The 27562-nt window shown below is 52.6% G+C and overlaps 10 protein-coding genes across 10 annotated transcripts; 6 read left to right on the top strand and 4 right to left on the bottom strand.

The window, feature by feature from the left end:
- Window positions 1-252: 252 nt before the first annotated feature.
- On the top strand, window positions 253-3436 carry BO87DRAFT_393167 (uncharacterized protein; the record flags this gene model as incomplete). Its single annotated transcript, XM_025625043.1, has 2 exons — window positions 253-820; window positions 1908-3436. The coding sequence occupies 2 exons, from the start codon at window positions 253-255 to the stop codon at window positions 3434-3436; spliced, it is 2097 nt and encodes a 698-aa protein (XP_025484050.1).
- Window positions 3437-3534: 98 nt separating this feature from the next.
- S10a (40S ribosomal protein uS10) lies at window positions 3535-4362 on the bottom strand (the record flags this gene model as incomplete). Its single annotated transcript, XM_025626496.1, has 3 exons — window positions 3535-3891; window positions 3969-4192; window positions 4321-4362. The coding sequence occupies 3 exons, from the start codon at window positions 4360-4362 to the stop codon at window positions 3807-3809; spliced, it is 351 nt and encodes a 116-aa protein (XP_025484049.1). The 3' UTR covers window positions 3535-3806.
- Window positions 4363-5219: 857 nt separating this feature from the next.
- BO87DRAFT_372698 (fatty acid desaturase) lies at window positions 5220-7415 on the bottom strand. The gene is made up of 2 exons (XM_025622353.1): window positions 7029-7415; window positions 5220-6955 (listed from the first exon to the last, which is right to left on the bottom strand). The coding sequence occupies exons 1-2, from the start codon at window positions 7232-7234 to the stop codon at window positions 5488-5490; spliced, it is 1674 nt and encodes a 557-aa protein (XP_025484048.1). The 5' UTR covers window positions 7235-7415; the 3' UTR covers window positions 5220-5487.
- Window positions 7416-8287: 872 nt separating this feature from the next.
- Window positions 8288-10496, top strand: BO87DRAFT_129172 (phosphoribomutase PRM15). Its single transcript, XM_025618034.1, has 7 exons — window positions 8288-8709; window positions 8763-8781; window positions 8844-8853; window positions 8904-9084; window positions 9135-9424; window positions 9473-10149; window positions 10201-10496. Exons 1-7 carry the CDS (start codon window positions 8425-8427, stop codon window positions 10359-10361), a joined length of 1623 nt encoding a protein of 540 aa, XP_025484047.1. The 5' UTR covers window positions 8288-8424; the 3' UTR covers window positions 10362-10496.
- A 48-nt stretch (window positions 10497-10544) lies between these two features.
- BO87DRAFT_349815 (FAD/NAD(P)-binding domain-containing protein) lies at window positions 10545-12243 on the bottom strand. Its single transcript, XM_025621044.1, has 2 exons — window positions 12153-12243; window positions 10545-12094 (listed from the first exon to the last, which is right to left on the bottom strand). The coding sequence occupies exons 1-2, from the start codon at window positions 12183-12185 to the stop codon at window positions 10703-10705; spliced, it is 1425 nt and encodes a 474-aa protein (XP_025484046.1). The 5' UTR covers window positions 12186-12243; the 3' UTR covers window positions 10545-10702.
- A 290-nt stretch (window positions 12244-12533) lies between these two features.
- BO87DRAFT_325493 (carboxymuconolactone decarboxylase family protein) lies at window positions 12534-13508 on the top strand. The gene is made up of 2 exons (XM_025620110.1): window positions 12534-12754; window positions 12830-13508. The coding sequence occupies exons 1-2, from the start codon at window positions 12603-12605 to the stop codon at window positions 13290-13292; spliced, it is 615 nt and encodes a 204-aa protein (XP_025484045.1). The 5' UTR covers window positions 12534-12602; the 3' UTR covers window positions 13293-13508.
- BO87DRAFT_129103 (polyketide synthase) lies at window positions 13108-22028 on the bottom strand. Its single transcript, XM_025618033.1, has 4 exons — window positions 19783-22028; window positions 19546-19705; window positions 14816-19496; window positions 13108-14746 (listed from the first exon to the last, which is right to left on the bottom strand). The coding sequence occupies exons 1-4, from the start codon at window positions 21671-21673 to the stop codon at window positions 13526-13528; spliced, it is 7953 nt and encodes a 2650-aa protein (XP_025484044.1). The 5' UTR covers window positions 21674-22028; the 3' UTR covers window positions 13108-13525.
- On the top strand, window positions 21971-23026 carry BO87DRAFT_325488 (uncharacterized protein; the record flags this gene model as incomplete). The annotated part of the gene is made up of 4 exons (XM_025620109.1): window positions 21971-22067; window positions 22136-22154; window positions 22279-22356; window positions 22458-23026. Coding segments are annotated over exons 1-4 (708 nt in total), but the record flags the coding sequence as incomplete, so codon positions are not given.
- Window positions 23027-23429: 403 nt separating this feature from the next.
- BO87DRAFT_372692 (uncharacterized protein) lies at window positions 23430-25242 on the top strand. The gene is given in 5 exon segments (XM_025622352.1): window positions 23430-23807; window positions 23822-23825; window positions 23915-24400; window positions 24490-24563; window positions 24714-25242. 5 exon segments carry the CDS (start codon window positions 23627-23629, stop codon window positions 25091-25093), a joined length of 1125 nt encoding a protein of 374 aa, XP_025484042.1. The 5' UTR covers window positions 23430-23626; the 3' UTR covers window positions 25094-25242.
- Window positions 25243-25492: 250 nt separating this feature from the next.
- BO87DRAFT_372691 (efflux pump antibiotic resistance protein) lies at window positions 25493-27522 on the top strand. Its single transcript, XM_025622351.1, has one exon. It carries the CDS (start codon window positions 25697-25699, stop codon window positions 27368-27370), a length of 1674 nt encoding a protein of 557 aa, XP_025484041.1. The 5' UTR covers window positions 25493-25696; the 3' UTR covers window positions 27371-27522.
- Window positions 27523-27562: the final 40 nt, after the last annotated feature.

The raw sequence follows: 27562 nt of genomic DNA, 5'->3' as shown, positions 1-27562 counted from the left end.
TCCAATGCAGACCTCAGGACTCTTGTCGGACATATACTTTCCTCCCCCATGGACATAGAGCACAAGCAAGCGTTGATCTACTATATCCTGAAAGATTGCCGTGCCGCCAGCGATGCGGCTTCCCAGTTCTCGCGCCGGTGTCATTTGCCGGAGAAGTACAGGCTGTTCATAGAAGGACTGTGGAACCTCGATAGGCTTGAATTTAAGGTGCGTCTCTGCCTTGACGCAGTTTGCGACGGTTACTGACCCAGAATGCGCCGACAGCGAGCCGTAGAATATCTGACCGAGCCTTCTATCATTCCAACTTTCCCGGATGAAATCCTCTACGTCCTTACTCTTCCTCGGCTTCCCAAGCACGATGACAGCCTCGTAATGGCATACTACCTTACTGTTTCCCCGCCTTTGGCATCGGAGAAGGTCCAGCGAGCCTTCTTCAAGACGCTCTGTCGCTCAAGCATTACGGAGGCCTTCTACTTCACCCGCAAGAACGACGACACTCTACGTCGAAGCTACCTTACACAGCTCATTGAGTTCGTGCACACAACAGACGCTGGCCAACTTCGGAGCAGTCGCGCGCTGGAACTGATCGGCCTTCCATTCGACGATCAAGAAGAGGAATGGTTCGAGGATGCTCTGCTTCACGGTAGTGCAAAGCGTCTCCATGGCTCCAAGGACACAGTCATGATGCGCCGCCTTGCTAGTGGCAAGTTGAGTGGACTGGCCCAGGAGCTTGAGTCCCTCGGTGGGGAGAAGATTGACGGACTGAACTGGGATGTCCTGAGGCAGAGCGTCACACATACACAGACTTCTCACTCCAGCGGTGGACAAGCGTGACATGAACTTGATATTATGGGAAATGGCTCGGAGAATAGGAGTTGACATCGGATCCATTGTAATTTTATGAAGCATTGGCATTGAACAGGCGACGGTTGCTATTGATGATTTAACAAGGCCGAAAATATAACCACCAGTATACCCCAACCTAGTGTCTTACTTGGTGTTATTTGCAGCCTGTAGAAGAGTAAATGAATAAATTAGAATGTTACAGACAAATTGTATCTCGGCTCTTGATAGCTCCGCGGGCAGGAACATGTGTAAGTTACAATACCATGTCCATACACTATGCATGGATTTCCGGCCAATACTGCAGCCTGAGGCGGCGAAATGTACTGTCACCGGATCAATCCAACCACCACCGGCCATCCGCAGATTCTCTCTAGTTATACACCGCGACCAGCTGCGCGCGCTTCGGTTTCTGATATTACTTAAGAGTCTACTTATTCGTCACGTCTTTCTTTAACGATTGATCAAATAGATAGCTCCAATTCGTGGGTTTCTGACTTTCGATTGAGCTCTTATCATCACCGTCAGACGGTCAGCAGGGGCCTCTCGTACTGTCCGACGCCGCAAAGGCCCAATACGACATGGTTGTCTGCACGTACTTTCAGCAGGGGCGCTGCAGATTTGGAGGTACGAAGATACCTTGCCCCAAAGATCAGATTTTTGCTCTTGTTCCGGTCTGGACAGTGGACTAACAATCATTCCAGACCGTTGTAAGAATGAGCACCCCAGCCAGCAGACATTGAGCTCCGGCAACCGTTTCGGGGCACTTGCTGGGGGAGGTTTCGGAGGTACGTTTAGTGTTTGCTGTTGGAGACAACACAACACAGCATGCTTCGTCTATTGAATGGGCTGTAAAGCCATTATGTGTGTCGACTTTCATCGTCTACTCTGAACTATATCATTATCGTCATTTGTTCTCTTCAAGAGCTGTCACCGCATTATACTTGTGTGACTTGGTTCACGATTTGTTGCTTCCACCATGTGTTGTGAGATTTCCTAACTTCAAATATAGGCCGTGGCGCCCAGACTCAGCAATCTGCAGAGTAAGTTGTTCTTCAGTCAAGCTATTTTACATGGGACCTTTCTGACACCCCACAGCTATGGAATCACTACGGCGGACATCAAGGCCGATCTTACCGCCGGTAAAGGCCGGCCAGAATGGGTTTTTTCCTGCTACGGTCCCGGCAGAAACGCCCCGAGGCAATTATTTGGAGGCGCTAATCGAGAGCGGAGTTTTGAAGAACTGCGACTGCGCCATTATGAAGCTGCCGCAGCAGGCAACGCCGATCAGGCAGTCCAAGAAGCTCAAGCTCTGTATGGGGAGGCATTGAAGCAGATGGATGTCATCCTGAATGATCTAAACGGTGCTGTGAAGTATGTCGTCGATGGTATCAATGAACATCCCAACAGAATCGATATCGTTGAGGGCAAGACCGGCCCTGCTTCCACCCCAGCACCTTCTGCTTTCGGTCAGCCCTCGCAACCTAGCCAACCTTCACCATTCGGGCAACCCGCTGCTCCCAGCTCAGCACCGGCTTTTGGTCAGCCTTCAGGATTAGGCAGTCAACCCTTCGGCAAGCCCTCTGCGTTCGGTCAGCCGTCAGCCTTCGGGCAGCCCTCGGCCTTGGGCCAAACATCTGGCCTGGGGCAAGCACCTGGCTTCGGACAACCTAGTGCTTTAGGTCAAGGGTCTGCATTTGGACAACCCTCAGGCTTGGGAGGAGGGCAGTCGGCATTCGGTAAACCAGCCTTTGGCCAGCCTAGCTTTGGTCAGCCTTCTACCGGCCAGTCTTCGTTCGGCCAGCCATCATCACTCGGAACATCGGCATTCGGGACACCTGCTGCGGCCTCCCCATTTAGTCAGATATCAGCTCCTAGCCAGCAACCAAGCGGCTTTGGTCAGTCCGCTGGACAAGCATCACCGTTCGCACAGGTTGGGAGTCAAACCCCCGTCGCGTCTTCTGGCTTCGGTCAACCCTCGACAACACAGCCTGCTGGTTTCGGCCAACCGTCACAGACAGCTTCGCCTTTTGGTCAACCACAACAACAACAACCGGCCTCAAACCCGTTTGGACAACCCTCCACGGCCGCAGCTCCGAGTCCCTTCGGGGCTCCAAGCCAACCAGCTGCACCTTCAGGATTTGGACAGCCCGCTAGCGGATTTGGACAGTTAGGCCAATCAGCGCCTGCTCCCGCTCTTGCATCCACGCCAACAGCTACCGCAGGCACCGGCCCTCCTGCCATCATCAAGATAGACAACCCCAATGAGCTACACCCCATCCCACCGCTGACAGGTCAGACCATTCGCGACCCTATGACCAAGAGGCTCTCAGCCTGGAAGGGGCAACCGGTCAAGTACATCAACAACGAACCCTGCTATCTACATCCGCAGGATCGTCAGACCTACGTCCGCATCTTCTTTCCAGATGGACCCCCTGATGCTGCCAGCTTACGGGACGCACATGGCAAAGACGAGGAGTATACAGCTGAGGTCACCGCGCAGTACGAGTTCTTCGTGCAAAACGGATGCTTCAAGGACGGAGTGATTCCGAGCGTGCCCCCGAAGACAGAATGGGTGAGCTTCGACTTTTAGCAATCCAGGCTCTTGGACTTTCTTTTACATGGTTTACTTGGGCATTGTATTATATAGATCATTAGCATTATTAACGGACGGAATGGGCGTCCAGGCGGGAAATTCTCACACGGAACAACGGAAGCAGTTAAGTCACTGCTAGTTTTGATACCAATACACTACACTACACTACAATCCATACAATCATTCATTCCGATAAGAAAAATAGTTTACTGCTTTTTGAACTTTTTCATTTTCAAGCCAGGAACTGGCGGGTATCGACGAATGCCTAGCACGGCCGCAGCAGCACCACAAAACATAACCTCATCGTCCGCGCCACCCCTGTCACGAACCCAAACCGTATCCAGTGAAGGAAGAGGTAGGGATTTGTTTAAGCAGCAATGGTGACCTCAACCTCAACACCAGCCTCGATGTTGATGATGATCTGCTTGACGGTCTCGGTGGGGGCGAGGAGGCTACACACAGATTAGTTTTCCTTATTCCCTTCGGACACTCATCATGAGCTAGAAATATTGGGACAGGGGGCACTCACTCGATGAGACGCTTGTGGATGCGCATCTCGTACTTGTCCCAGGTCTTGGAACCCTCACCGTTGGGGGTCTTACGGGTGGAGATGTGAAGGGTCTTGGTGGGAAGACGGACGGGACCCTTGACCTGGAGGGACTTGGAGCGAGCACGGTCGATCAGCTCCGAGCACACCTTCTCGAGGGAAGCGACCTTGCGAGAGGTGAGGGTGATACGGATCTTGTGGACCTTCTATATTCCCATCAAAAAAGAGATGTTGTTAGTGATTTGTCGTCGCATTGATTGATATATATCCCATGTCCCAAAGGCATTGACATTGAAGATATGTTATATATGTATCATGATGGTGGTAGACGTACAGGGCCCTCGCCGAAATCCTTCTCAGGCTTCTGGAAAGACATCTTGAATTGAAGTTTTGAGACGGTGGGGTGACCGGTGGGATTTGAGATGCTGTTGGACCTGGAAGTTAGTTGTTGTCGTCGACGAGAGACAAGAGAGAAAAGGAGTGAGGGAGGGGGAGGGCATACCGCAAGGGAGGCTGGACTGCCAATCAAGACCTGAACTATCGGGGTTCGGTAAGGTGATGATGGCCGTTGAGGAGAGAGTCTGGATGGTTTGCCGGGCGGAATAACAATTATCGTGCAACTTTCTTTTGTTCAATTTTTATTAATCCGTTCTTCTTGCTTGTGCGGGTGGAGGGCTTGGCGCTCGGCTAAGTAGCTGGTTCGGGAGCTAGTGGCTGGTTGTGGTTAGATCACTGGTTTGGAAGAGGAGGGCGGCGGTGAGTCAGCGGGATTGGGGAGGCTCGGTTTGGATGGTTGTTTAAACTATGTTGGAACTAGATAGTCCGTACTGTACGCCGTAGATGGAAACATGGTGGTAATGGACGTGGATGTATTGTTGTAAATGGCTGTTAAGTAGTGAATTATAAAATTGTTCTATTTGTACTAAAATTCGTCGTGTCTAAGGTTTCCTCCATATTTATCTAGTTGTATGGATAGAAGAGTACCGGAATTGTAGTTGAGGGAAAAAGTAGTCAGGTTATAGTCCTCGACAGCACAACAAGGGTGACTAGGACGAAGAGAATGATGGTGTAATAAGCCTAATATGGTTTGGCATGTGGTAGGTATTTATTTCGGTTGGTATGATAGCATATCTTGATGGTGATTGCATATATGGGATAAATCATGATCGAGTATAACTCCCACACACACTGGGAATATAAGGCACAAAAGTACAAGCTTATTCTGATATTCTTGTAATATATAATGCATTCTATAGACCAATAAATCACAGACCGGGGCATTATCTCATTAAGCACTGCGAGGCAGTCAAAAGGCATCAGTCATATCCGGACCATCACCAGAAAGACTATATAGTGCTGTGGGGTAGGGGTGGGGTGGCGTAGCGTAGCGTAGAGTGGGACTATTTACAACAAGGATTTGGGAATAGTACATGTTTGATAAAGTGACAGAAGGGATGCATCTAGCTTGGTCGCTGACTCGCATAGATAATCTTCAATGGCTTTAATGATGATCCGAGAACACACCATTTTCCGCGCAGGATTTCCTGCACTCCTCGAGAATGCGGACCTGCTTTGCGACGTCGCCGAGTTTGCCAATCACCTCTTTGTTACCATCGTAGAAGGTGAAGATGGTATAGGGGATGCCAGTGTCGCGGCAAAAGTCGAGCACCAGGCGCTGGGTCCGACGCAGATTGTGCCGCGGAATGCGGGGGTAGAGATGATGGATGGCCTGGAATTGAAGACCACCGTGGAAGAAGTCGAGCCAGGTCGGGCAGTCGACATCCATGGTGGTGCGGAGCATTCGTTGCGGGAAAGACTCGTTGACTCCCATATCGGAGGTGGACATGGCGAAGTGAGAAAGCGTGATCTGCACGTGCAGCGGAGAGGTAACCATGTGAGAGACGAAAAGGAAGGCAAGCCGGCTGCTCCAGTCCGGAATCGAGCGGTACATCACTCCATAGCCAAACCAGATCCAGAAAAAGACCTGACCGCCAATCTCAAACCACCGATGCCACCAGGCGGGACCTTTCTTCGGGGCTTGGCCCGTGAAAAGGTATTCCCAGCTCAGACGATACAGGTTGAAACGTCCAAACAGGAGGATGGGGTAGTAGAGGTAGTTCTGAAAGCGCAAAAGGAAGTTTGCAGCAGCATCGAATTCCATGATGCGGTCATAGTAGGTACTGCGAAGGCTGGTAAGGAAGCGATGGGAGACGGCGAAGAATGGCATGTGTTCGATATCAGGGTCGTGTTCGGGGGCGTTCGTCACGATATGGTGGACATTGTGGCTGCGTTTCCACCACCCCAGGCTGAGTCCTCCGAGATAGTCGGCGATAATGATACCAATCACCGTGTCGACGTGGAAGTTGTGCGTAATGCCCATATGGCCAGCATCATGGGCAGTAAACACAAGCTGATGCCAAAAGCATCCAAGGAAGAAACCTGAAGTCGCATACCATCCAATCTGGAGGAAATAGTAGAACAAGGCAGCGAAGAGCGTATATCGGCAGCATTCGATAAAGTACGAGAAGTAGCGACAGTCGTAGAGCCCCTCCGCAAGGATCTGCCGGTCCAGATCACGATACCTCTGCTTGATCTTCTCCTGATTGTCCAAACCTAGCGAGGGGTATTTGGCCGTATCGAAGACGAGTTCCTCCTGCGTGCGCGCATCGAGAAAGAAGGGTTTCGGTTGGAACTCTTCGCTTTTGGCGGCCGAGGCTGGGGTTGCGGGCGCAGGTTTCCGCTGGCGAGCACCTGACGTGCTATCGACGGCATCAAAGATCGGGGATGGCGGCTGTGACGTTTCCTGACCGGAACTCTCCTGACCAGAGCTCTCTTCATCGGACAGACAATCCTCGGTATACGGACGAAACTTTCCGCCCTGGATGGGTGGCAGGAAGTTCACCCATGGGCCCTCGATGCGACCGATCTGAAAGGACAACATTCGCTGGCGCGCTTCCTTGGAGTGTAACCTGTAGCAGAGAAGAGTCGGAGTCAACGGTCTGATCGCATCCGGGCCTCCCGGGGTTCATGGGGGCTACATACGCGTTGATCTCATCGGTGGCATCTTTCCCAACCATGTGCCTGATGGACTTGTCTCCTCCAGGATGGTAGGGAATCCACGCATCGACCCTGAGTACGCGACCGTCGAAGATGATAATATGTTTGCCTTCAGAAATTAGGCCCTCGATATACCTTCGGGACAGAATGGTGTCCTTCCGGGCCGCGGAGGTAGAAGGAGCGGTGACCATGGTACAGTTGCAACAGGTACCTGTGTAATTCCAACCAAGGGATCGGGGACAGGGGGTGTGATTACAAAGAGGGTGAAGGATCAGTCCAAGGGGGCATCGTATAGTGCAAAGACCTAGTAGGGGGGAAGATTCGAGGGGGTAGTGGAATGAGAAGATACAATCCAGAGACCGAGAGAAAGAGACCAGATGGAGGTAGAAGGACAGGATGAAGATGGAACTACTACTAATAGAAAAAGCGGGGACGCGAAGGTGAAACGTGCCGGCGATCGTCACCCGATCCAGCGAGTGTCATTCCACCCACATTTCTGTCTCCGTCTCGCCCATTCATTCCCCGTTCCATCATCATCATCACCACCACCATCATCATCACTGACTTACTATTATTACTTCTTAGCTTCAATCTCCAGCTTGCTTTCTGCCCTTTATTTTGTTCTTAGTTTATTTCTTCCCCTCCTTTAATTCCCTTCCCACCGCCTCTTCTGCATTTCTCTTCCCCAGACTCCTCCTCTCCTTCCCTTCTCCTCCTTTACCCCCCCAAAACCCAAGCTCTGATCCGCGAGTCCCTCCGCCCCCCCCCCTCCACCGTCCGTCTTCTTCCCCCAGTTCGGTTGTCAGCGTCGTATGATCCAACATGGCCGCCAACCCAGGAGAGGTATAGTCAACTCCCGGTGTGCGCGGCTACACCACGCCTCTATCTAAATCGATAGGGGCAGAAAAGTAGTGTGGAAGTTCTGACTCGGTCCGCCTGGTCCTTTCTGACAGGATTCCCTCTCTCCGCTGATCCAAAAATGGCTTGAGTGGGACCAAGTAAGTCCCCTACATTTGTCAGATTCCGATCCGCCCAGCTCGGCTTTAACTCCTCCCCATAGTAATGGTGGTAGTGGAGGTATTGCTGTTGCTCAATGCTCTTACTCATGCGCTTTCCTCATCAACCTTCAACTTCCGAAGTCTCACTGCTAATGCCCAACCCTATTAGGATGCCTCTACTCGCGGGGAAATTGAGCGGTTGCGCGATGCAGGAGAGCTGGCGGAGTTGCAGCAGCGCCTGCAAAAGAGTACGTGTGGGCTCGAGACATGCTTCATCTGATCTTCTCGTACCCAATTTAGGCTCTTTACGCTCCCCTGCCTGTCATGTCTAATCCGCATAAACTGCAGGAATCCAATTTGGCACCGCTGGTCTCCGGGGTCGCATGGCAGCGGGCTTCTCTTGCATGAATCCTTTGACTGTTATTCAGGCATCGCAGGGTCTGGCGATGTACTTGAAGAAGCACCATGGTGATATTGCCTCCTATGGCGTCGTCATTGGCCATGATGCTCGCTACAATTCCGCCAAGTTCGCCGCTCTGGCCGCAAATGCTTTCATCGCACAGAGGATCCCGGTCTGGTTCTACTCCGAGCCTTCTGTTACGCCGACGGTGCCTTTCGGTGTAACCCAACTGCATGCTGCTGCAGGCATCATGGTTACGGCAAGCCATGTAAGACACCCCTGTCTGTCAATTTAAAGATCATGTGGCTAATCCTGCCCTAGAATCCAGCACAAGATAATGGTAGGTTGCCATGGCTTGCTCCTCGACAGCCGGACCGTATCACTGACGGACGTGGCGAACAGGTTACAAAGTGTCTGGTTGCGCTCATCCAGCCTGTTTTGATTATCACTAACATGCTCCAGCTATTTCAAAAATGGCGCCCAGATCAATACCCCCATGGATGTGGAGATAGCTCGATCTATCGAGAAGAATCTGACACCCTGGCCCAACGCTTGGAAAGACTTGCAGCCCGGTGAATATTTGCGCCCCAAGGCGTACGACAATCTCCTGCCACACTACAACACAGCAGTATGGCAATACGCTGTGAGTCTAGATGCATTGTGCTTTGGTAACACGGGCTCACCCTTTTGCAGACATACACAGTGCGGGAATGGAAGCAGCCACAGCCATTTGTGTACACTCCTCTGCATGGTGTAGGAGGCCTGGTATTCCCCAGCTTGTGCCGTTCCGTTGGTATCAAAGATTTCACTGTCGTCCCAGAACAAGAAGAACCGAACCCCGACTTTCCCACGGTAGCTTTTCCCAATCCCGAAGAGGTTGGAGCTTTGGATCTCGCAATGCGCACCGCGGATCAGGAGGGCAGAGAACTGATTATCGCACATGATCCGGATGCAGACCGCTTTGCGGCTGCTGAGAAGGTCAAGTATGTATCCGCTGCCTTTCAACAAAGGACCCCACTAACCAACTGCAGTGGATCGTGGTTCACTTTCACCGGAAACCATTTGGGAGTACTGCTTGCATCGCACTTGTTTGATTCCTTGGAGACTATCGACAGCGACACACGAATCGCCGTGCTGAACTCGACCGTCTCGACGTGCATGTTGGAGAAAATGGCAAAGGCAAAGGGGATGCATTACGAGGAGGCATTGACCGGTTTCAAGTGGATGGGCAACATCGCGCGAAGACTCGAAGAACTCGGCTACTATGTTCCATTCGCCTTTGAAGAAGCGCTCGGATACATGTTTCCGGAGGTGTGCTACGACAAGGACGGTATTTCCGCCGCTATGGTGTTCTTGCTAGCCCAGGCCAAATGGAATGCTCAAGGACTCACCCCATATACGAAGCTTCAGCAACTCTTCAAGGAACACGGGCACCACGAGACTCTCAACACCTACGTCCGATCGACGGACCCAGAGCTCACCATGGACCTATTCCGAAAGATCAGATCTGGACAGTTCGGCGCCGGAAAGTCCTTTGGTTCCTTCAACATCCAGCGATGGCGAGACCTGACGGAGGGTTACGACTCGGGAACCGAGGACCACACGCCCACACTTCCGGTTGATAAGAACACCCAGATGCTGACACTATGGCTGGATCGGGAAGTCAGATTCACCATTCGTGCATCGGGCACAGAACCCAAAGTCAAAAGTACGTCGAAAATCATACAGAGCCATTGCGCAATGCTAATCTTGATTCTAGTCTATATTGAAAGCAGCGGAGCATCGCAAGACCAAGCCGTCGAGGCTGTCCGTGACACATTCCTGACCGTTATCAAAGAATGGGTCCAGCCTTTTGCTCCAGCCATGACGTACAACGAGCAGCAGGTTACATCCTCGGGCATTAAGTTCCCGGTGAAATAAGCAGCGAGTAAGAGTGAAGAGGTGCTGGGGCGAAATCTTTTATTATGTTCCATGAATGACTATAGAACACAGCTGGGGGAGGTTAACACCGGCCCTGTGTTGCCATTTCAGCAAGACTAGCATGAATACGACGCAATGAATCTCTACCGTGATAATCTGGGTAATGATTCGAAGTAGGGCTGTAGCAGTGGTGTTCCCAAAGTACGTATTGGCACGATATGTAGGCTGCTAACTGTTATACTCCGTATACTAGACTAATTCCACCGCCTGCAGTTATCCAACGACACAACCAAAGCACCCTCATCCTTTGAATACCTACAGCTAGAAAGCACAATACAATATCAAACAACCGGCCGATCCACCCACCCACACCAATACTTAACCCAATACCCCGCCGCCAGCAACCAATACCTAACCGCATCATGCCAAATCGCACTCAACAGCGACGGATTCTGAAAATACTCACCAAACCAAACACTCCTCGCCCAATGCAACTCTCCCGCCCTAGCAACCCTATACTCCCACTCTTCCTCCGCCGCAGCACCACCACCACCACCACCACCACCACCCACCCCGTCCCTCCCCACCAACTCCCCCATCAACCGCGCATGCATCGCCGCCTGATTCGTACTAAACGCAATATGCGGTCTCAAAAACACCGCCGCATCACCCACCAACCTCACCCTACCATCCAAAAACCACGTCTTCCCCGCCGGCGGGTAATCCGTAATCAGATGGAGAAACGGCGCGTCAATCATCCTCAGAAGTTCCATATACGGCTCTGGGAAATCCAACACGTTTTTCGCTAGCGCCCGTTGCGAGTCCCAGATTCGCGCTGGCACTAGGCCCCGTGGCACGGTGGTGTGATGGCGCACGCCGTGGATGTCGGTCATGAGTGTGGGGAGGTCCTCTGCGGCTACGTTCTGGTACCAGCAGAGATTGAGGTAGCGGGTTCCGGGGACGATGGAGCCGTTGGGTCCGGGGATGTGGTAGACGATGATGTGGGAGCCGTGAGTGGGGTGTTTCCGGATGTTGTAGGTCATGTTGGATGAGAAGAGGGAGAGGGTTGTGGGTGGCACTTGGCTTTCGTGGATGATGCCCCGCCAGGCGAGGTAGCCGGCGTATTTGCGGTGGTTGGTATTTTCATTGTTGATGGTGGCAGATTGAGGGGATGTGGGTAGGAAGAGTTGGCGGACGATGGAGCGGGGGCCGTCGGCGCCGAGGACTAGATCTGCTGTGTGTGTTGTTGTGGTTTTTGTGCTGGTACTCTCTGTAACGATGGCTAGCTTTCCTGTTGATAGAATTTCGGATATCTCGATGACTCGCTGGCCATAGTCGTATCTCGCGCGAGCTCGTGCCTCACTTGGGGATTCATCTGGGAAGGTAGGGAGGGGGTCTGGAGGGTTATGGATGTAGTCGCTGGCTAGACCGTCGTAGTTGGCACGAAGGCGGAAATACAATGCATCCCAGGAGGTCATAGTGCGCTGGATGCGAAGGAAGGGCTGCGGTTGGCCTGCGTGGTCTACGGTTTGGAGCTGAGTGGCTGGGATTCCAAGCGGAATGTGGGAGACGCGGTCGTAGCGCGAGAGGAAAGCTAGGACGTCGGGACCTATGCTTACGCCGGCCATGTGGGAAGGCGGGGTGGGAGTGGGACTTTTTTCGAGGATTTGGATGGTGTGGCCTTGTTGGTGGAGGGTGATGGCTTGCATTAGAGCTGAGAGGGAGCCGCCGACCTGGGTGATTGGTTAGTTGTAGTAGATATGTTAAGGGAGAAGGGAAGTTGTTGTTTACGATGATTATCTTCAAAGGGGATGGAGACGCCATGGTAGGTATGATAGGAAGAGCTAAGTATATCTGCTGGTAGGAGGGAGGGGGAGATGGGAATAGAAGAAGATGGAGGAGGAAGAGAAAGTGAGAAGGGGGGGGTTAGGGTTCTTATACTACTGGCGAGGGGATCATACTACTACTGCTTCGCCCCCTCCTCAACCTCCATCTATCCATGTCGACTTGCATATTATGGCAGCACTAACAGACTTGCATCAGTGAGTTGCAGCCAATCAGCCAATTCAAGTAGTACTACTACCAGTAACCCTAGTTGGGGGCTGATGGTCCGTCCATGCTATATAAAGAGGGCTCAGGACGCCTGCTGTGATTGAGGTCTTCATCGTCTCTATTTGCCCCAACCCTTTTTAGTAGTTTTTCTACGTCGACTTTCATATTTCTCCCCAAGATCCTACGACAATGTCTCGCTTCCCTGTCATTCCTCCAGATCAACAGACGGCCGAGCAGAGCCTGGTCGAGCCCAGTGCTCGCCGCATCTTCTCTCATCTGCCTCCCGAAGTGCAATGGCAGGGTCCCTCAGGCGTCATTCTGGGCCCATACTCCCCTCTGTAGTACGTACAAATCCTCTCTTTTGACCTTTCTCAATCATAATCCCATCCAACTAGCTAACCACAACCCAAAACCAGCTACACCCCCTCCATCATCAAGCCCTGGTTCTCCTTCGCCTACTCCATCGGGTCCCAACCCCACGTTACAGCGCGCGAGAAGGAGCTCGCCATCCTCGCTACCCTAGCTGAACACAAGGCGCCCTTTGTCCAATACGCCCATTCACACAGTGCCCGCGCTGCAGGATTCTCCCAGGAGCAGATCGCGCAGGCGCTGCAGGGACAACACCAGCAGCCTCCTGCCGGGTTATCGGATGCTGAGCAGGCTGTCTACATGGCAGCCTTGGCGATGGCGCGGTCGAGGGGTCCTATCTCCACGGAGGATTTCGACACAGCAGTGGCTGCCCTGGGCAGGGAGAAGGTGGCGGAGGTGGCTCATGTCGTAGGCGGGTACATGTATGTTTGCTTGCTGTCGAATTTGGCAAACGAGGAGGTTCCGGATGGGGATGGGGCTGGTGAGGAGGGAGGGACAGGAGATGAGTAGAGAGTTTGTGTGTTGATAGTGGGGGTTGCGGGGTTTTCTGTGTGGTTTTTGATCTGTGTTAGTTGTTGTCTTGAATTGCAGGGCTGTTTCTTTTTTTGAAGGCTTGTTTGCGATTTTTGAGAAGGACCTTGGATGTACCTGGTTTGAGACAGAGAAAGGGAAGAAGAACATGGACTGGCGTTGCCAAAGATAGAACACTCTTTACAACATGTATTCACCTCATCATGAAACTCTCACTTTATATGAACCACTGCCCATTCTCGCGCAACCATCCTCCCCAACGCAGAAACCGGTAGTTCTCCCAAGATATCGAAGACAGGCAAATCGACCCCGGCCTCTTTCAGAACCCAGTTCCGCAAGTCTACCGCCGTTAAGGAGTCAGCTCCGGCACGATGGAATGGCTCTTCCACATTCAACTTCGCCCGAGGCATCAGAACCATCTGACAGAACCGCTCTGCCAGGGCCTCCATGGCGATGGTGGTCAGGACCTCTGTTGTGGTGGACTTGACAGTATCATTTGTGCCGTTGGCTACAGCGGATAGCGCGCTGTGTAGGTCGAGGTGATTCTCCGATTGGTTATTGGAGTTGCTATCGCGAGGTTGTTGCTTGTCGATGTCATCGTCTGCGTTCGTAGAAACAAAAATCTGCTTCCAGAATGGCTGATCAAATGTAACGGGGAGTTGCATGTTCAGCTGCTTGTGCAGCGAGGGACGCATGAACCCCGTGGCCACCTGAGCGGGCAGTTCCTCAATGGGAAGAGTGGGATTGCAGAAATGCTCGAACATGGCCAGAATATCGGGTTCCCGGAGCAAGTAGTGGAAGTTAGTGGAGAGGAATCGATCGAAGAGTCCTGAAGCGTCCGTGAGGAGTCCTTTGGTCTCCAGTACACCTAGGTCTAGAGATACTGCTCGCTCGCCCTGCGAGAGACGGTAACGTGCCAGCGCGTCCTGGTAGGCGTTACCGGCTGCGTAGTTGATCTGGGTAGCCTGGCCCATCAGTCCGGTCAGAGAGGCAGCGAGGATGAAGAAGTCGAGACCGCGAGGCAATAGGGTGTGCAAGTTCCAGGACCCGGAAGCTTTGGGTTGGACGGAAGATTGCCAGTCCGTGAAGGTCATGCGGTCGTACATCACATCTCGCAACACTCCTGTCATCTGGATGCATCCCTTGATTGGGGGCATCGTCTGTCTGCACCCATCCAGTACTCGCTGTAGTGCTGCCATATCTATGATGTCGCAGGCTGGTGCATAGACTGTGGTGCCTTTGGCTTCTAGTTCTTCAATCATCCTTCGGGGTGCTTCATTTCGCGGCCCGGAGCGTGATAGAAGAATCAAATATCGCGCACCGCGTCGCACCATCCATTGGGCTACGCATCGGCCCAGGTCTCCCAAACCCCCAGCAAGGAGGTATGTTGCATTTGGATCAAATGAATAAGCAGGCTGGCGAGGTTTGCGGATCTAGGATATCACGAATTAGTCTCCGCACTTGACAGCAAGTGAATGAAGCATTATAGGGGCAAGTCTTACCGAAACAACATCGTCATCATCGAACTCGATTGTAATCTGCTTTCTTCTCGTACTTCTTGAAGACTGGTTCAGCATAGTGGACAGTTTGACAGAGTCAGAAGTAGTCTTTGCCGTTCGGATTGCTGTCGGCGCCACCACGGCTGATGGCATCCGCAGCCGCGGACGTTGACGCTGCAAGAGCTGGGCCACGTCGACAGTATGCAAGGACATGTTGGCTGGTATGCACAGCTTCTGAGGATTAGATAATCCAAAGCGAGAATCGCCGTCGATAACACGAATGACTACTCCAAAGGGTGCTACCTGGTTGGCTAGATCTAAGAGATCCGAGTCGACAAAGTCCAGCACGATATCTGCACCATCTTCTGAGCCAGAAAAGCGAAGTTTCCTTAGAAACGAGGAATACGTGAACACAGACACGGATTCGTCATTCTTTGCCTGTTCCCAAATTTCATCTGTCTCGCAGTTTGAGTCAGATGGAACAGTAAGCAAAAGCCTAGAGTATCGGCCAGCCATCAGATCTACCACCACTCTGGCAATGCCCGTGTGGGCTCCATGAATAACAATTGCTGGAGAACTCTCGGCAAACGACGACATCAGGCCGACAATGTACTCTGCGACGAGATATCTTTGAGGTAGAACAGCTGCCTCATTAAAGCTCGAAGAGCTGTCAATACGAGCCACCAGAGATTTGTGCGTGCGAACAGTGGAGGTCAGAGTGTCGTCGTCATCGGCATTGCTGGTACTGCTGCTATAGTAGACACCGCAGACCCTGTCACCGACCAAGAACGGACTATTGCGACCAACCTGGACAATGCGTCCCGCGCATTGTCGGATTCGGCCAAGCTGATCATCAAGTCGCACAGCATGAACTGCGATTTCCACCTCGTCCGGCCCAAGAGCCTGAGATGGTTTTGTATGCTCCGCATCAATTTGAAAAGAACATGATATCTCAGCATTGCCACCAGAGGCAAGCTCCTGTGGCCAACGTACCGCAAACGGACGAATATCCCCGAGGCGCTCAGATGTTGCCTGGGTGCCGTCCAGAATTTCTTTGATATCACTCTTCAATGGAAGGTCTTCCTGAATGCGACGAATATATACCTGGTTAGTTTTGATACTGTAGTCATCCTGGCAATTGGAGGATGACCTCGTCATCATCAGCTGATTCAGGGCGACTTTCAGCGTCGCCTCTAAAGAATTTAGGCCTTCAAACGACGCCATTGAGGCTGCATCCATGTGTAAGATCTGCAAGGGGATCTGTGGATTCTCAATGCGAAACACCTGAGCAAAGCCATCTATCATGCCGAAACTCGGATGGCGCTCATCATCACTCGACAACCAAAGTACTTTTCGTGCCCCGAGGAGCAGGGCCTTCAGACGCTCAAAGCTTTCTTCGCCGTGAAGTCGTCCCAAGATCGACGTTGTGTTGTCCTGGTCAAGTAGACTAATAATCACCGATCCTGGGGAGATTTCCTCCGGGTACATCACGATACGGGGTCGGTACGCCGATTCCTCTGCAATGAGAAAGTCCATCAAGCGGTTGGCCAAGTTGATCTGCAGCGGGGATGAAGGCTCAACGACCAATACAATGTCAACGTGGGATGAAGAAGAGGGAGACGAAGACACAGTTGCAGTCTGCTCCTGGGTCTCTCCAGCAGTGGCAACTATCACGCTCATCAATTGGCTTTCTTCGTCTGCATAGTCACGTAGGACTATTTCGGCGCCGACAAATCCACTAGCCCGCATGATCAGGTCCCATCTAGCTTCGCTGACGACCGGGCTCATCGGACGATCATCTGTCGCATCCGGCCACCAGCCCGGCAGCAAGCCAAACGAAAATCCTACTTCAATGTTATCTGGACGGGTCACCTCGTGCAGTATGAGCTGACCTCCTGGTCGAAGCAGACGGCGGAGGGCTTTCAAGGTTTTTTCCAGGTTTCTGGTCACATGTAGCGCATTGGAGGCCACGATAAGATCGTACGTGTTCTCCGTGAAACCCTGCTCAAGGGGATCCTGTTCCGCATCCAGAATTTGGAACGCAATGCGGCGGCCATGAGGATGGGATGCAAGTCGCTGCTGGGCCCTGTCAAAAAAAGCTGGGGAGATATCGGTGTATTGGTAAGATCTCAAGCTTGTCCCCGATAAGCAGATCCCATTTAGCACATTGTCAGTGAAGGAGCCCGTGCCGGCGCCGACCTCCAGGATATCCATGTCAGGGCGATTGAAAGCCATTGTGGCGACATAGCGTTCGACCTTTTTCAAATAGATCGAGACAGAGGACTCATAGGCCTGATAGAAGTCATTAACTAGGTTGCTCTCAAATAGCAGCTGTACAACATCAACTTCTCCATGAAGGACCCCAAGGGCGTGGTCGGCCACGGTCAGGTAGAAGTTTCCCAGACGGCCTTGTGCCGCAATCTGGCGGTGCAAATTCGCCTCTTCCTCTGCGTTCATGAGTCCCCTTGCCGTCAACTGACCCTGTTGGGCTAATTGCCATTTCATCCAGGTGACGTATCGCTGTAGATGGGGTTTGGCAGGGATTTTGGATGTGTTCAGAGCGTCGCAAATCTTCTGCATTTGAAGTGTCAGGTATTGGCGCACATTGCGGAAGAATTCTCTCGGACCAGGGGGGTCAACGCCGCATTGGTCTTCCAGGTACTGTAATATGTTTCCTGGTGTGCTAGCTGACATCGCCAAGTCCGTCTTCACTGTGTACCATGACTTGCCATCATCCTTTTGGTCGTTAGACGGGGAAACTGCACTGTGGGAATTGTCGATGACCTCGCTGTCTATGGAAGACACTGCCGTCGTCTCGAGTCGATCTAGAATTAGTTGCGGGCTTTGGCCGTCCGCTTTTTGGGATAGAACATATCCATTATAGGACTTGTTTCGGGGACCATCAACCTCAATCTGCATGGCTGCAGAGACGCAGTCCTGGCCTCTGGCAACCAAATTGGCCCATCCCTTCCCAGTGATCCATAACCGATCAATAGCCGAGATCACCTGCGTTGGCATGCCCTTCATAGTTCCTCGGTTCTGAGCCACCAAACTAAGTTGCAGGAATGCATCGAGTGATGCCGGGTGGATGGGGTACTCGTCCATCTCTGGAGATGATAGACATGGTTGTGCTAGATTGAGTGACGCCAGAGCGGTGCCAACTCCATCAGTCTGGATGGACTTCATGCCTTGCGTTGAGGGGCCGTAGTGGAAGCCGTGCTTTTTGAGGTGGTCGTAGAACTTTGAGGCTGGGACTTGAATGGTGCACTCCGTGACTCGCTTGTCCCATTGGCTTTGATAGTGCTTCACCTCTGCCTCCTCTCCTTCCTCTCCTTTCTGGTCTTTCTGCTGACTTAGGTGTACCTCGACTACCCCTTGGCAGTTCGTTTGCCAGGAATTTTCTTTAGTCATCGAGTACACGACAAAGTTCCACCGCGATACACCATCCGCTTCAGGAGGCAGTGAGGCATTGTTCAAGCAGAGTCGAGTCTCGAGCACATCCGAGCCACTGCTGCCCGTCTGCTCAGATCCTCCTTCTAGCGCAATGGGCCGATGGAAACGCACAGAGCGCAGAACGTAGGCTTCAATGGCACGACCAGAGGTTTCTACCATTTGACGGGTGGCTTGCAAGGCCATGACCATCATAGCAGCAGCCGGATAGATGACACGACTATTGATTCGATGGTCCCGGATCCATGGCATGTCTGCAGCTTGCACACAGTTCCGCCATTCGGGGGCCAGAGGGTTCCATGTCGGAACCGGGCTTCCCAACAACGCTAAGCGGCCATGCGACCGCAGCCGATAGTTCTGGCTGAGTGGGCTCTCTGCCCAGTAGGACTCGGAATGATCGAAGGGGTAAGTAGGTGCGTCTATGAGGACTTCATGGCAGCGACCTGGGTCGTTAACTGCGCGCAAATCAAGCGAAGTCCCCGCGCAGTGGAGCTGACCAAGAGCAGACAGCAGGGTGTTGGATGCTGGCTGGCCCCGCACGAGCGTCGATAGGTAGGTGCAACGGTCTTTTTGACTGTCATTTAGCGCGGCCAGTGTTTCGAAGATGGGCAATCGCAACGCGGAGTGAGGGCCAACTTCGATCAGATGATCGACCACTATGGCTTTCCGATGGCTTCTGTCGATCTTCTTCCGGAGGCAATGTGGAGAATCACGACACAGACGTTGAATGGCCGGAGCAAACAACACAGGCGATATCAAATTGTCCACCCAGTAGCTGGCATTGCGGGCGCGCTCACCGTCTAGGGGCTCTCCAGTTACGGTAGATATCATGGGAATCGTCGAGTGTGCGGTATGATAGTGATGACCCTCTTCGAGGTTAGCGAAGTGACGCCGGCAGTCGTCAGCAATCTGTTGTATTTGAGGGGAGTGATATGCTGCGGCCACTTTGAGGCGACGCGAAAAGATGCCTGCATCTTTTAGCATCTGGTCCAGATACTTGATATGGCTTTCCTCGCCGGAGATAGTCGTGTTTGAAGGACTGTTAATGCACGCGACGACTACTTTCTCAGGTTCGGGTAACTGGGCTATATATGACTGGGCTTGCGTCGCAGATAGTCCAACCGCCAACATGGCGCCTTTGTTGGGGTCTTGCTCGATCATAGAAGCCACGAAGTAGCCACGGTAGTATGCGATGCGCAAAGCTGAGCTACGAGATATGAAACCCGCACAGTACCTAAGGGAAGTTAGCAACCTGAAGAACAAACCAGAAGGCTCTTTCCTACGCCGCAGCAATTTCACCCATCGAATGGCCCACGACGGCCAAAGGCCGCACCTGAAAGGAGTCCAGAAGATCCACCAAAGCTATCTGCAACGTAGCCGTCAGGGCTTGGGAGATATGTGGCTCATTAATCTGAGATGCAGATTCGCTTTTCAAGAACTCCTCTGAAGTACCAAGTACAAGAGTCAGCTATGAGCACGCAACGAGGGCTGTACACTTATTAGGTCTGCCTCTGACTCACCTCTTGCGGACCAAGGACAACCTAGCTGGCGAAACAGAGTATCGGCCTCCCTTAGGACACGGGAAAATGCAGGATAATGCAGCAATTCCCGACCCATTGCATACCATTGTGCTCCCTGGCCGGTGAAGATAAACGCCAACCGAGGGGGCGTCGGGCCAGTGAGCTTCGGTGCCGAGGCACGCTCGTTCAGCTGCTCCCAGTCGGTGGATGAGGATGCCACTGCATAAGTTTTCCAAGGGAAGACGCTACGGCGTGAGTCAAGCGTGTAGGCGGCATGTGCTGTCCAAGACGGCGCGTGTTGATACTCTCCGCCAGAGACAGTTTCCGCCCAGCGGCTCACAAGCGACTTGAGAGATCTCTCACTCGCCGCAGACCAGACAAGTAATCGTGGGATTTCAGCCATTCCCTCTTGTTGCGGTAACAACTCCCCATTACATCGCATGTGTCGCGGCCGACGCATGAACTGCTCGAGGCTACGATCATCGTCCGGCACAGTTCGATGATTCCCCTGTAGCTGGCGTCGTCGGAGATAGCTTGCTGCATCATCGATGACAATGTGGCAATTACTGCCTCCAAACCCAAAGGAGTTTATTGAGGCGCGACGGATCTCAGCTGGAGGCCATATAATGCCCTGCGCCGGGGGTACAGCCAAACAAGAATCATGGGGTTCCAATTGTGGATGCAGTCGCTCGAAGTTCGTGTTGGGCGGGATGATGCCACGCTCCACGGCCAGAATAGCCTTGATAACACCGGCTATCCCACTTGCACCTTCCAGGTGTCCGATATTGGTTTTAACCGCACCCAGGTATAGCGGACTATCTGCCGTGCGGTGGTTGCGAAAGCAGTCAGCAATAGCGGATACCTCGGCTGGATCGCCAATCGGCGTGCCGGTGCCATGGGCCTCGAAAAACCGAGTATGATGTAGAGAAAGTCCCGCTTGGGCATAGGTCTCTCGAATGAGCTGAGATTGGGCCTCACTTGCAGGCTGTGTGATGCCGGGAGTGCGGCCGTCTTGATTGCTGGCCGTGGCACGTATGACAGCGCGAATGGTATCATTGTTGCGAAGGGCATCAGAGAGGCGTTTGAGCACAATAACAGCAACGCCTTCACCACGTGAGTAGCCGTTGGCACGAGAGTCGAAGGTGTAGGAGCGGCCATCGGGCGACAGCATGTGGTTATTGCTGAGAATGATGCTGTAGTCCGGGTCGAGGAGCAGGTTGCACCCGGCGGCAAGACCCATATCAGTTTGGCCACTGAGAAGGAGGCGGCAAGCACAGTCAATAGCCAGAGCACTACTGGAGCAAGCCGAATCTATATTAAAGGACGGTCCACGCAGATTGAAGAACCAACTGATTCGATTGGCCAGCATGGACGGAGAGGCGCCGACAGCTGCGTAGGGCGGTAGTTGTTGAGGGTCTTTGAGCAATTGATGGAGATAGTCATTGGAGAAGCAGCCGGTATGGACTGATGTCCGGGATCCCTGCAGGTCTTCTATCCGAATCCCAGCCGTGTCCAGAGCCTCCACTGTGGTCTCGAGGAGCAATCGCTGCATGGGATCCATGGCCGCTGCCTCAGATGGGGTAATTGAAAAAAAGTCAGCATCGAAGCGACTCAGGTCTTCTTGCAGGAAATGTGCGCCACGCGTGCCCAGCTCATTACGTCGCGTAGGATGGTAGAAGGCGTTGATATTCATTCGATCCTTGGGGAACTCAGTGCGTGCACTGCGGCGTTCCATGAGCATCTTCCAGAAGCCATCCTCCGAAACGGCGTCCTGAGGAAGCTTGAGCCCAATACCACATACGGCAATGGGCTCCGCAAACTCACGATCCTCATCGAGGTGGTAAGCGCCCTCGCTGGACGTACTTGGCGTTGGGTGTCTTTCGAAGAACATTGGTACAACGTGCAATACTAAGAGATAGGGAAAGCATCTCAGTCATTGAGATGGGCTTGAACAATTCCGGAGGGAGGACAAGAGAGTGAGCTGCCTTTATACCTCAGCCTTCCTAGGCAGTCTGAGCCTCTGTCCATAAGCGAAGCAAAGTAGGAAGATGTCGTAAGACACTCGGGTTTTCCAAATATTGACTAGTCATCAGCCCTTCCAGGCCATCCCTCCAAAGCAGTATATAATTCGTGCAAATAACCCTGGAAGAGCCCAGCAGAATCCTACTCCAAACCTCCGAACAAATATCTGCATCATCTCAATTAATTCACCATTCTAGACTTCATCGCTCACCTTATTGACTATGCGCTTCTTGTGCCTTCACGGAGCTGGCACTAACAGCAAGGTCAGTTGCTAAATCACAATATCTTCGCAATCCATCATGACTACTAACTCAAGCAACTGAACGTACAGATCTTCGAAGCTCAAACTGGTAGGAGCCAAAGAACCAGCCCTCTACTCAGCCCATTTCACCCTCTCCCTTTCTGAAGGTCCACTCAATGGTTTGGCTTGATCTGGACTAACTTCGCACCGCCCTCGGGGTGTGGGTTGACTAGCGGCACTACGATATGAACTTGGTGGTAATCATACGTACGAATTCGTCGAGGGCCATATCCCGCAGCCTCAAGCCCCAGGTGCGTTGTATTTACCCGACTTTCATGCTCCAGTAAGACGGGCATTAAGGCTCGGTTATGCGAAGGGCGTGCTGGTGCATACTAATCAGTATCCAAAATAGCAATCGAACGGTTCGCAACAAGCGGGGATGAGTACTATGCCTACTACATCCCTGGTAGCCAGCCGTCATTTACCACCGCCAAGGCGCATTTGCAGGCCTACGTGGAAACCGAAGGACCGTTTGATGGAGTGATCGCGTTTTCGCAAGGCGCCTCCCTGGCCAGTGCTTTGCTGCTCGGAGACGAACACGCACAGGCACTGCCCTTCCGCTGCGCCATCTTGATATGTGGTCGTTTGCCAATGACAGACGAGCGTTCCTTATGCAATGTGATGGGGGCGGGAAAGGAAGGCCTGCAGAAGGAAGATGAGGAGAAGGTGGAGAATGATGATGACAGTGGTGGTTGGGACTGCAAGGAACGGCAAATCAGAATTCCGACAGTGCATATCATGGCGGCTAATGACCCGATTGACCCCGGCCATGCTAAGGCCCTTTGGACCTGCTGCAATGCGGCAGTCCGGTGGGAGTGTGTTCATGAATTGGGGCATGAGGTACCTGGGGCTCGAGACCAAGAGGTGTTGGTGGAGAGCGTCAACGCTATTCGACGCATGCTGGGCGCAGTGGGAAGCACGCGTTGAGGGACTGTATAATAATACACCTGCAGCTGACAGAGAATTCAGACTAGTCTTGAAACATACTACTATTTGCAGGGCTAACCTACCACCGTCCCTATTCATCCTCCCGGTCTTCGATCCAGAAGGATCCATATTAGGCGCAGACATTCTGCCCCCACCCTCCCTTCATGCCATCTAACGCATTTTCCCTCCCTCCTCATAAATGACAAAAATTAATAGAAATTCCCGCCGTGCCCCTCAGGCCATCCATGCGTTGGCCCCCAAGAGTAAGCACTAATGCATGTCCTCAAGGGAGGTGGGCGGGCGGGCTGGGTAAGCTCGATGGACTGTAGTTACGACTTTGGGATGGATGTTTTGGTGACATTGATGGTTGTTGTACATCAGTAAGGGTCAGCATGGGCCTCAGCTCCATCCTAGCATGGCCGATCGACGTCTGAGATAAGTTGTTCTCTATTTAGACCACCACCATCACCATCACCATCATCATTACCATTACCATTACCATCGGCCAAGATACTATCAGTCTCCCTTTCGTACCGTCATAGCGCTGTCTTCACTGCCACCTTTACCATTACTATCAGTATCGTTGAAGGAATCATGTCAGGCACAACGGAAGTCAATTTGCAAGAGGACCGAGGCCCACGCATGCGCGTTCTGCTAATTATTATGGCCATTTTACCAAGTATTGCCGTTGCTCTGCGGTTCTGGTCGCGAACGAAATTGCCCACGAAGGGCTCATTTCCACGCCTATGGTGGGATGACTGGGCTGCTCTTCTGGCTTTTCCAGCCGATCGGGTCTGGCGAACGGCGGGGATTTTTCTCGATGGTTTCTTTTTCATTCTTTATTTTATTTTTTTTTTTTTATTTTCTCACAAAGTGTCAACAGATGATCAATATTGCCGTGTGTGCCATGGGACTCAAGATGTGCGACATTGGCATGGGGCGGCATGTGGAGGTGGTGTCAGCGGAGCATTTGACAATCTTCCTGAAACTTCTCTGGGCGGAGTATTTCGTGTTTGACACGGGCACTTCGGTGGCCAAAGCCTCGGCCTTGTTCTTCTACTCGCGGCTCTTCAGCCAGGCTAACACCCGCTTTCGATATTGCATCTATGTGGTGCATGCATTGAACGCCCTCTGGCTAGTGGGCATTCTCCTCTCCGTCATCTTCGAATGCACGCCAATCCAGAAGGTCTGGGATCCCACCCTGCCCGGTCGATGTGATAATTCCCGCATTCTGTGGATGGGCAGTGGCATTCCCAGTTTGATTATTGATGTCTTCATCCTGGTCCTTCCGGTGCCTATGGTCCTGCGGCTAAAGATGAATCCCACCCGAAAGATGCTGGCCATCGGTGTGATTGTGCTCGGTTATTTGTGAGTATTATTATTGTTACCCACCCCTTTCTCCGATTTTATTAATAGAAGCCGCCATATTAATCGTTCGGCTTGCTTATGTTGTCTAGAGTGGTGGTTGTCTCTATTGGTCGACTTGTCTCGATCGTTCAATCCGGCGACGGACTTCAAACCGATCCTACCTGTAAGCCTCATTCCACCTGCACTCGCCCCCTTCCCTTCCCTCCCCTTTCCCTTTCAGACTATTTCGCACCCTCAATTTGAAGAAGCAAATCAAGAAAGACATTATTATTAATATTAATGTTAATAATGATGATAATAACATACTAAACAGTTAACATCATTACTCCCGTCTATTGGCTGGGATCCGAAATCCCCATTTCGGTCATTAGTGTCTGTCTGCCCAGTATCTTTCTCCTCATCCGTCATCTCTGCGCCCGCCAATTCCAGTCTCTCGGCGGTGGCAGTACCAGCACGCCTCAAGATTCCTATCGTTCCTCCACCCGCAAGTTAATCTACCAGAAGCGCCCTGAGCGGGGTTCAAGCTTAGGGGGAGGCGTCCGCCGCAGCGACTTCCCGCATCCTGCAGATAGCAACAATGATATAATCCCGCTTAATTGGGTGGAGCCGTCCATTATAGCTCCACAGTCGATGCGAGGGAGTGCACCTAGGGCCGGAGAGATTATGGTCAAGAATGACATCGTAGTGTCTTAACTAAGCTTACGTGGAAGCGAAGGGGGTGGCGTTGGCATTGACCGGTGTTGCTGTGGTTGATTTATTGTTCTTTTCAAGGTATCCTGTCAGGGTAAATAGCGGCAAGTCAGTCCGAAGTTCGCTTAGTGGCGTAGCAATGCATACAAAGGAATCTTACTTGCTTCGGTGAAGTTGCCTAAGTGATAAGGCTGTGCCAACACGCTGCGGCGGCTGACTGCTGCATGGTGTATTGTCTAGCGTCAACTGCGCTGGCTTCCCTTTGCCGCTTCAGGTATTGATCGGTCTTCCATCCCTGCATGTCATGGCTGTGATGGCCCCCATCTTTTTCCGTGTGTCACCAGCTACTTTCTGGCTTGTCGCTGACCTTGCAGGGATGCTTCTCCAAATTGCAGCTCTAGAAAGCAATCCTCAACTCATACACTAGACTTAAGTATGATGTCTCGAGAACCGGCCATACGATGGGAAGGGAAGTGAGTGGTTTGCCCTAACGCCTCCCACGATATTTCCCCATTTCCCATACTCCTGATCTTACCTTCTATGTCTCTCTCCTTTCTGTCAGTCCCTAAGGGCCTTGTACTCTCCAGTTTCTAGTCTCATTTCATCATGTCCGAGACTCGAGCTTCAACAACGGTTGAGGGCCATGAGACAGCCACCAACGTTCCGGGCCATCACGATTCGAAGCCTTTGACATGGTTTCTCGTCGTCTTCTCCTTATTAGCAGCCCTGTTCCTGTTTGCACTGGACAACACCATTGTGGCCAATGTCCAACCTGCTATCATCGGAACACTGGGGGAAATTGAGAAACTCCCATGGATCTCCGTTGCATTTGCCCTTGGGGCCATCGCGACAGATCTCCCTTGGGGCCAGATCTACGGACACTTCAACAACAAATTCCTCTTCCTCGCCAGCGTAGTGATCTTCGAGGTGGGCTCCGCTGTCTGCGGAGCGGCACCCACGATGAACGCGCTGATCGTGGGTCGGGCGATTTGTGGCATCGGCGGCATGGGCATCTATCTAGGCACGGTCAATATGGTATCGGCCTTGACCACGGAAGCCCAACGACCGCTCTACCTAGGGTTTGTCGGGTTGACATGGGGGATTGGAACCATTCTCGGACCCATCATCGGCGGTGCCTTCGCCGACAATTCCTCGGCCACCTGGCGCTGGTCCTTCTACATCAATCTCTGCATCGGGGGGCTAGCAGCCCCGGTGTACTTCTGGCTGCTGCCCCAAACCGCCTCACCACGTCCAGGACAGTCGCTATTGACGCGCATATGGGCGCTAGATGTAGTCGGGATGGTGCTCAGCGCGGGGGCCATCACCAGTCTCATCATGGCGATCTCGTTCGGAGGCAGCTTGTTTGAATGGGGGAACGGGCGGATCATCGGGCTCTTTGTGTGCTCGGGCGTTCTATGGCTGCTATTCATTGGGCAACAGGCGTGGTCGCTGGGACTACGACCGGAGGCGCAGGGCCAGCGGCTCTTCCCGACGACGCTCGTCCGCTCGTGGGAGATGGACGTGCTCTTCGCACAGATGGCCAGTGCCCAGGTGTTGGTGATGGTGCCCATCTACTTCCTGCCCATCCTGTTCCAGTTCGCACATAACGACAGCGCGTTGGCTAGCGGGGTGCACCTACTACCATTTGTGCTCGTGCTAGTCGTGGCCGTTATGCTGAACGGCGCCCTCATGGCTCAGCTAGGCTACTACATGCCATGGTACCTGGCGGGTGCCTGCCTCGCCCTTGCCGGCAGCGCCCTTTTCTATACCGTCGGTCCCGACACCAGCAGCGCTCGTCTGTATGGCTACTCGGTGCTCACGGCCTTTGGCGTCGGCTGCTACTCCCAGGCTGGGTTTCCCGTCGCTCAGGTCAAGGTCTCCCCGGCCAAACTCACCCAGGCGGTCGCCTTTATCGGCGTCGGTCAGGTTGGCGGTATTGCCCTCGCTTTGACCATCTCCAACACCATCTTCCTCAACAAGGCCACTAGCCGCATCTCCACCATCCTTCCTCAGCAGTCCCGCTCGACTATTCAGCAGGCCATCTCCGGTGTGCGTGCCGAGCTATTTAGCTCGTTGAGTGTTGCACAGCGTCAGCGCGTGGTGGCTGCTATTGTGAGCAGTGTCGATGACGTGTTTGTCCTGATGATTGCCGCTGCCGCTCTGTCTGTGGTGCTGGCGTTGGTCATGAAACGGGAACGATTATTCGTGATACCGTCGAAAGGAGATGGTGAAGAGGTCGAAGGAGAGGTATTGGGAATTAAAGAACAGAGCTTACAATAGTCTTCTGCAGGTTTAGAAAGAGAGAGATATCTACGTAGTGAAGGGGGGTAATATTGAAGTTAGACTTGGGCCTTGGTGCTTAGGGCTTGGTGTTTGGTGATAGTAGTGATAGTATTCTAATTGAACGTGAATTGGAGCTGTTCAGTCACTTCCATGATTCCTATAATTTGATTGTACTAGAATCTTATTTCA

Source organism: Aspergillus neoniger (genome assembly GCF_003184625.1).
Source record: "Aspergillus neoniger CBS 115656 unplaced genomic scaffold BO87scaffold_3, whole genome shotgun sequence".
Classification (NCBI taxonomy): Eukaryota; Fungi; Ascomycota; class Eurotiomycetes; order Eurotiales; family Aspergillaceae; genus Aspergillus; species Aspergillus neoniger.
The sequence above is the reverse complement of the archived record's forward strand: the minus strand, read 5'-3'. Positions and strand labels throughout refer to the sequence as shown.

Coding starts and splice junctions, on each gene's coding strand:
- BO87DRAFT_372698 (XM_025622353.1), bottom strand. CDS start 7,234: ATGGTCACCGCTCCTTCTACCTCCGCGGCCCGGAAGGACACCATTCTG. Junction 6,956..7,028: donor GCCACCGATGAGATCAACGC/GTATGTAGCCCC, acceptor TCTCTGCTACAG/GTTACACTCCAAGGAAGCGC.
- BO87DRAFT_129172 (XM_025618034.1), top strand. CDS start 8,425: ATGGCAGCGGGCTTCTCTTGCATGAATCCTTTGACTGTTATTCAGGCA. Junction 9,085..9,134: donor CAGCAGTATGGCAATACGCT/GTGAGTCTAGAT, acceptor ACCCTTTTGCAG/ACATACACAGTGCGGGAATG. Junction 10,150..10,200: donor CACAGAACCCAAAGTCAAAA/GTACGTCGAAAA, acceptor TCTTGATTCTAG/TCTATATTGAAAGCAGCGGA.
- BO87DRAFT_349815 (XM_025621044.1), bottom strand. CDS start 12,185: ATGGCGTCTCCATCCCCTTTGAAGATAATCATC. Junction 12,095..12,152: donor CCCCTTTGAAGATAATCATC/GTAAACAACAAC, acceptor CCAATCACCCAG/GTCGGCGGCTCCCTCTCAGC.
- BO87DRAFT_325493 (XM_025620110.1), top strand. CDS start 12,603: ATGTCTCGCTTCCCTGTCATTCCTCCAGATCAACAGACGGCCGAGCAG. Junction 12,755..12,829: donor GGCCCATACTCCCCTCTGTA/GTACGTACAAAT, acceptor ACCCAAAACCAG/CTACACCCCCTCCATCATCA.
- BO87DRAFT_129103 (XM_025618033.1), bottom strand. CDS start 21,673: ATGTTCTTCGAAAGACACCCAACGCCAAGTACGTCCAGCGAGGGCGCT. Junction 19,706..19,782: donor TTGTCCTTGGTCCGCAAGAG/GTGAGTCAGAGG, acceptor TTGGTACTTCAG/AGGAGTTCTTGAAAAGCGAA. Junction 19,497..19,545: donor ATGGGTGAAATTGCTGCGGC/GTAGGAAAGAGC, acceptor AACTTCCCTTAG/GTACTGTGCGGGTTTCATAT.
- BO87DRAFT_372692 (XM_025622352.1), top strand. CDS start 23,627: ATGTCAGGCACAACGGAAGTCAATTTGCAAGAGGACCGAGGCCCACGC. Junction 24,401..24,489: donor GTGATTGTGCTCGGTTATTT/GTGAGTATTATT, acceptor TATGTTGTCTAG/AGTGGTGGTTGTCTCTATTG. Junction 24,564..24,713: donor ACTTCAAACCGATCCTACCT/GTAAGCCTCATT, acceptor CATACTAAACAG/TTAACATCATTACTCCCGTC.
- BO87DRAFT_372691 (XM_025622351.1), top strand. CDS start 25,697: ATGTCCGAGACTCGAGCTTCAACAACGGTTGAGGGCCATGAGACAGCC.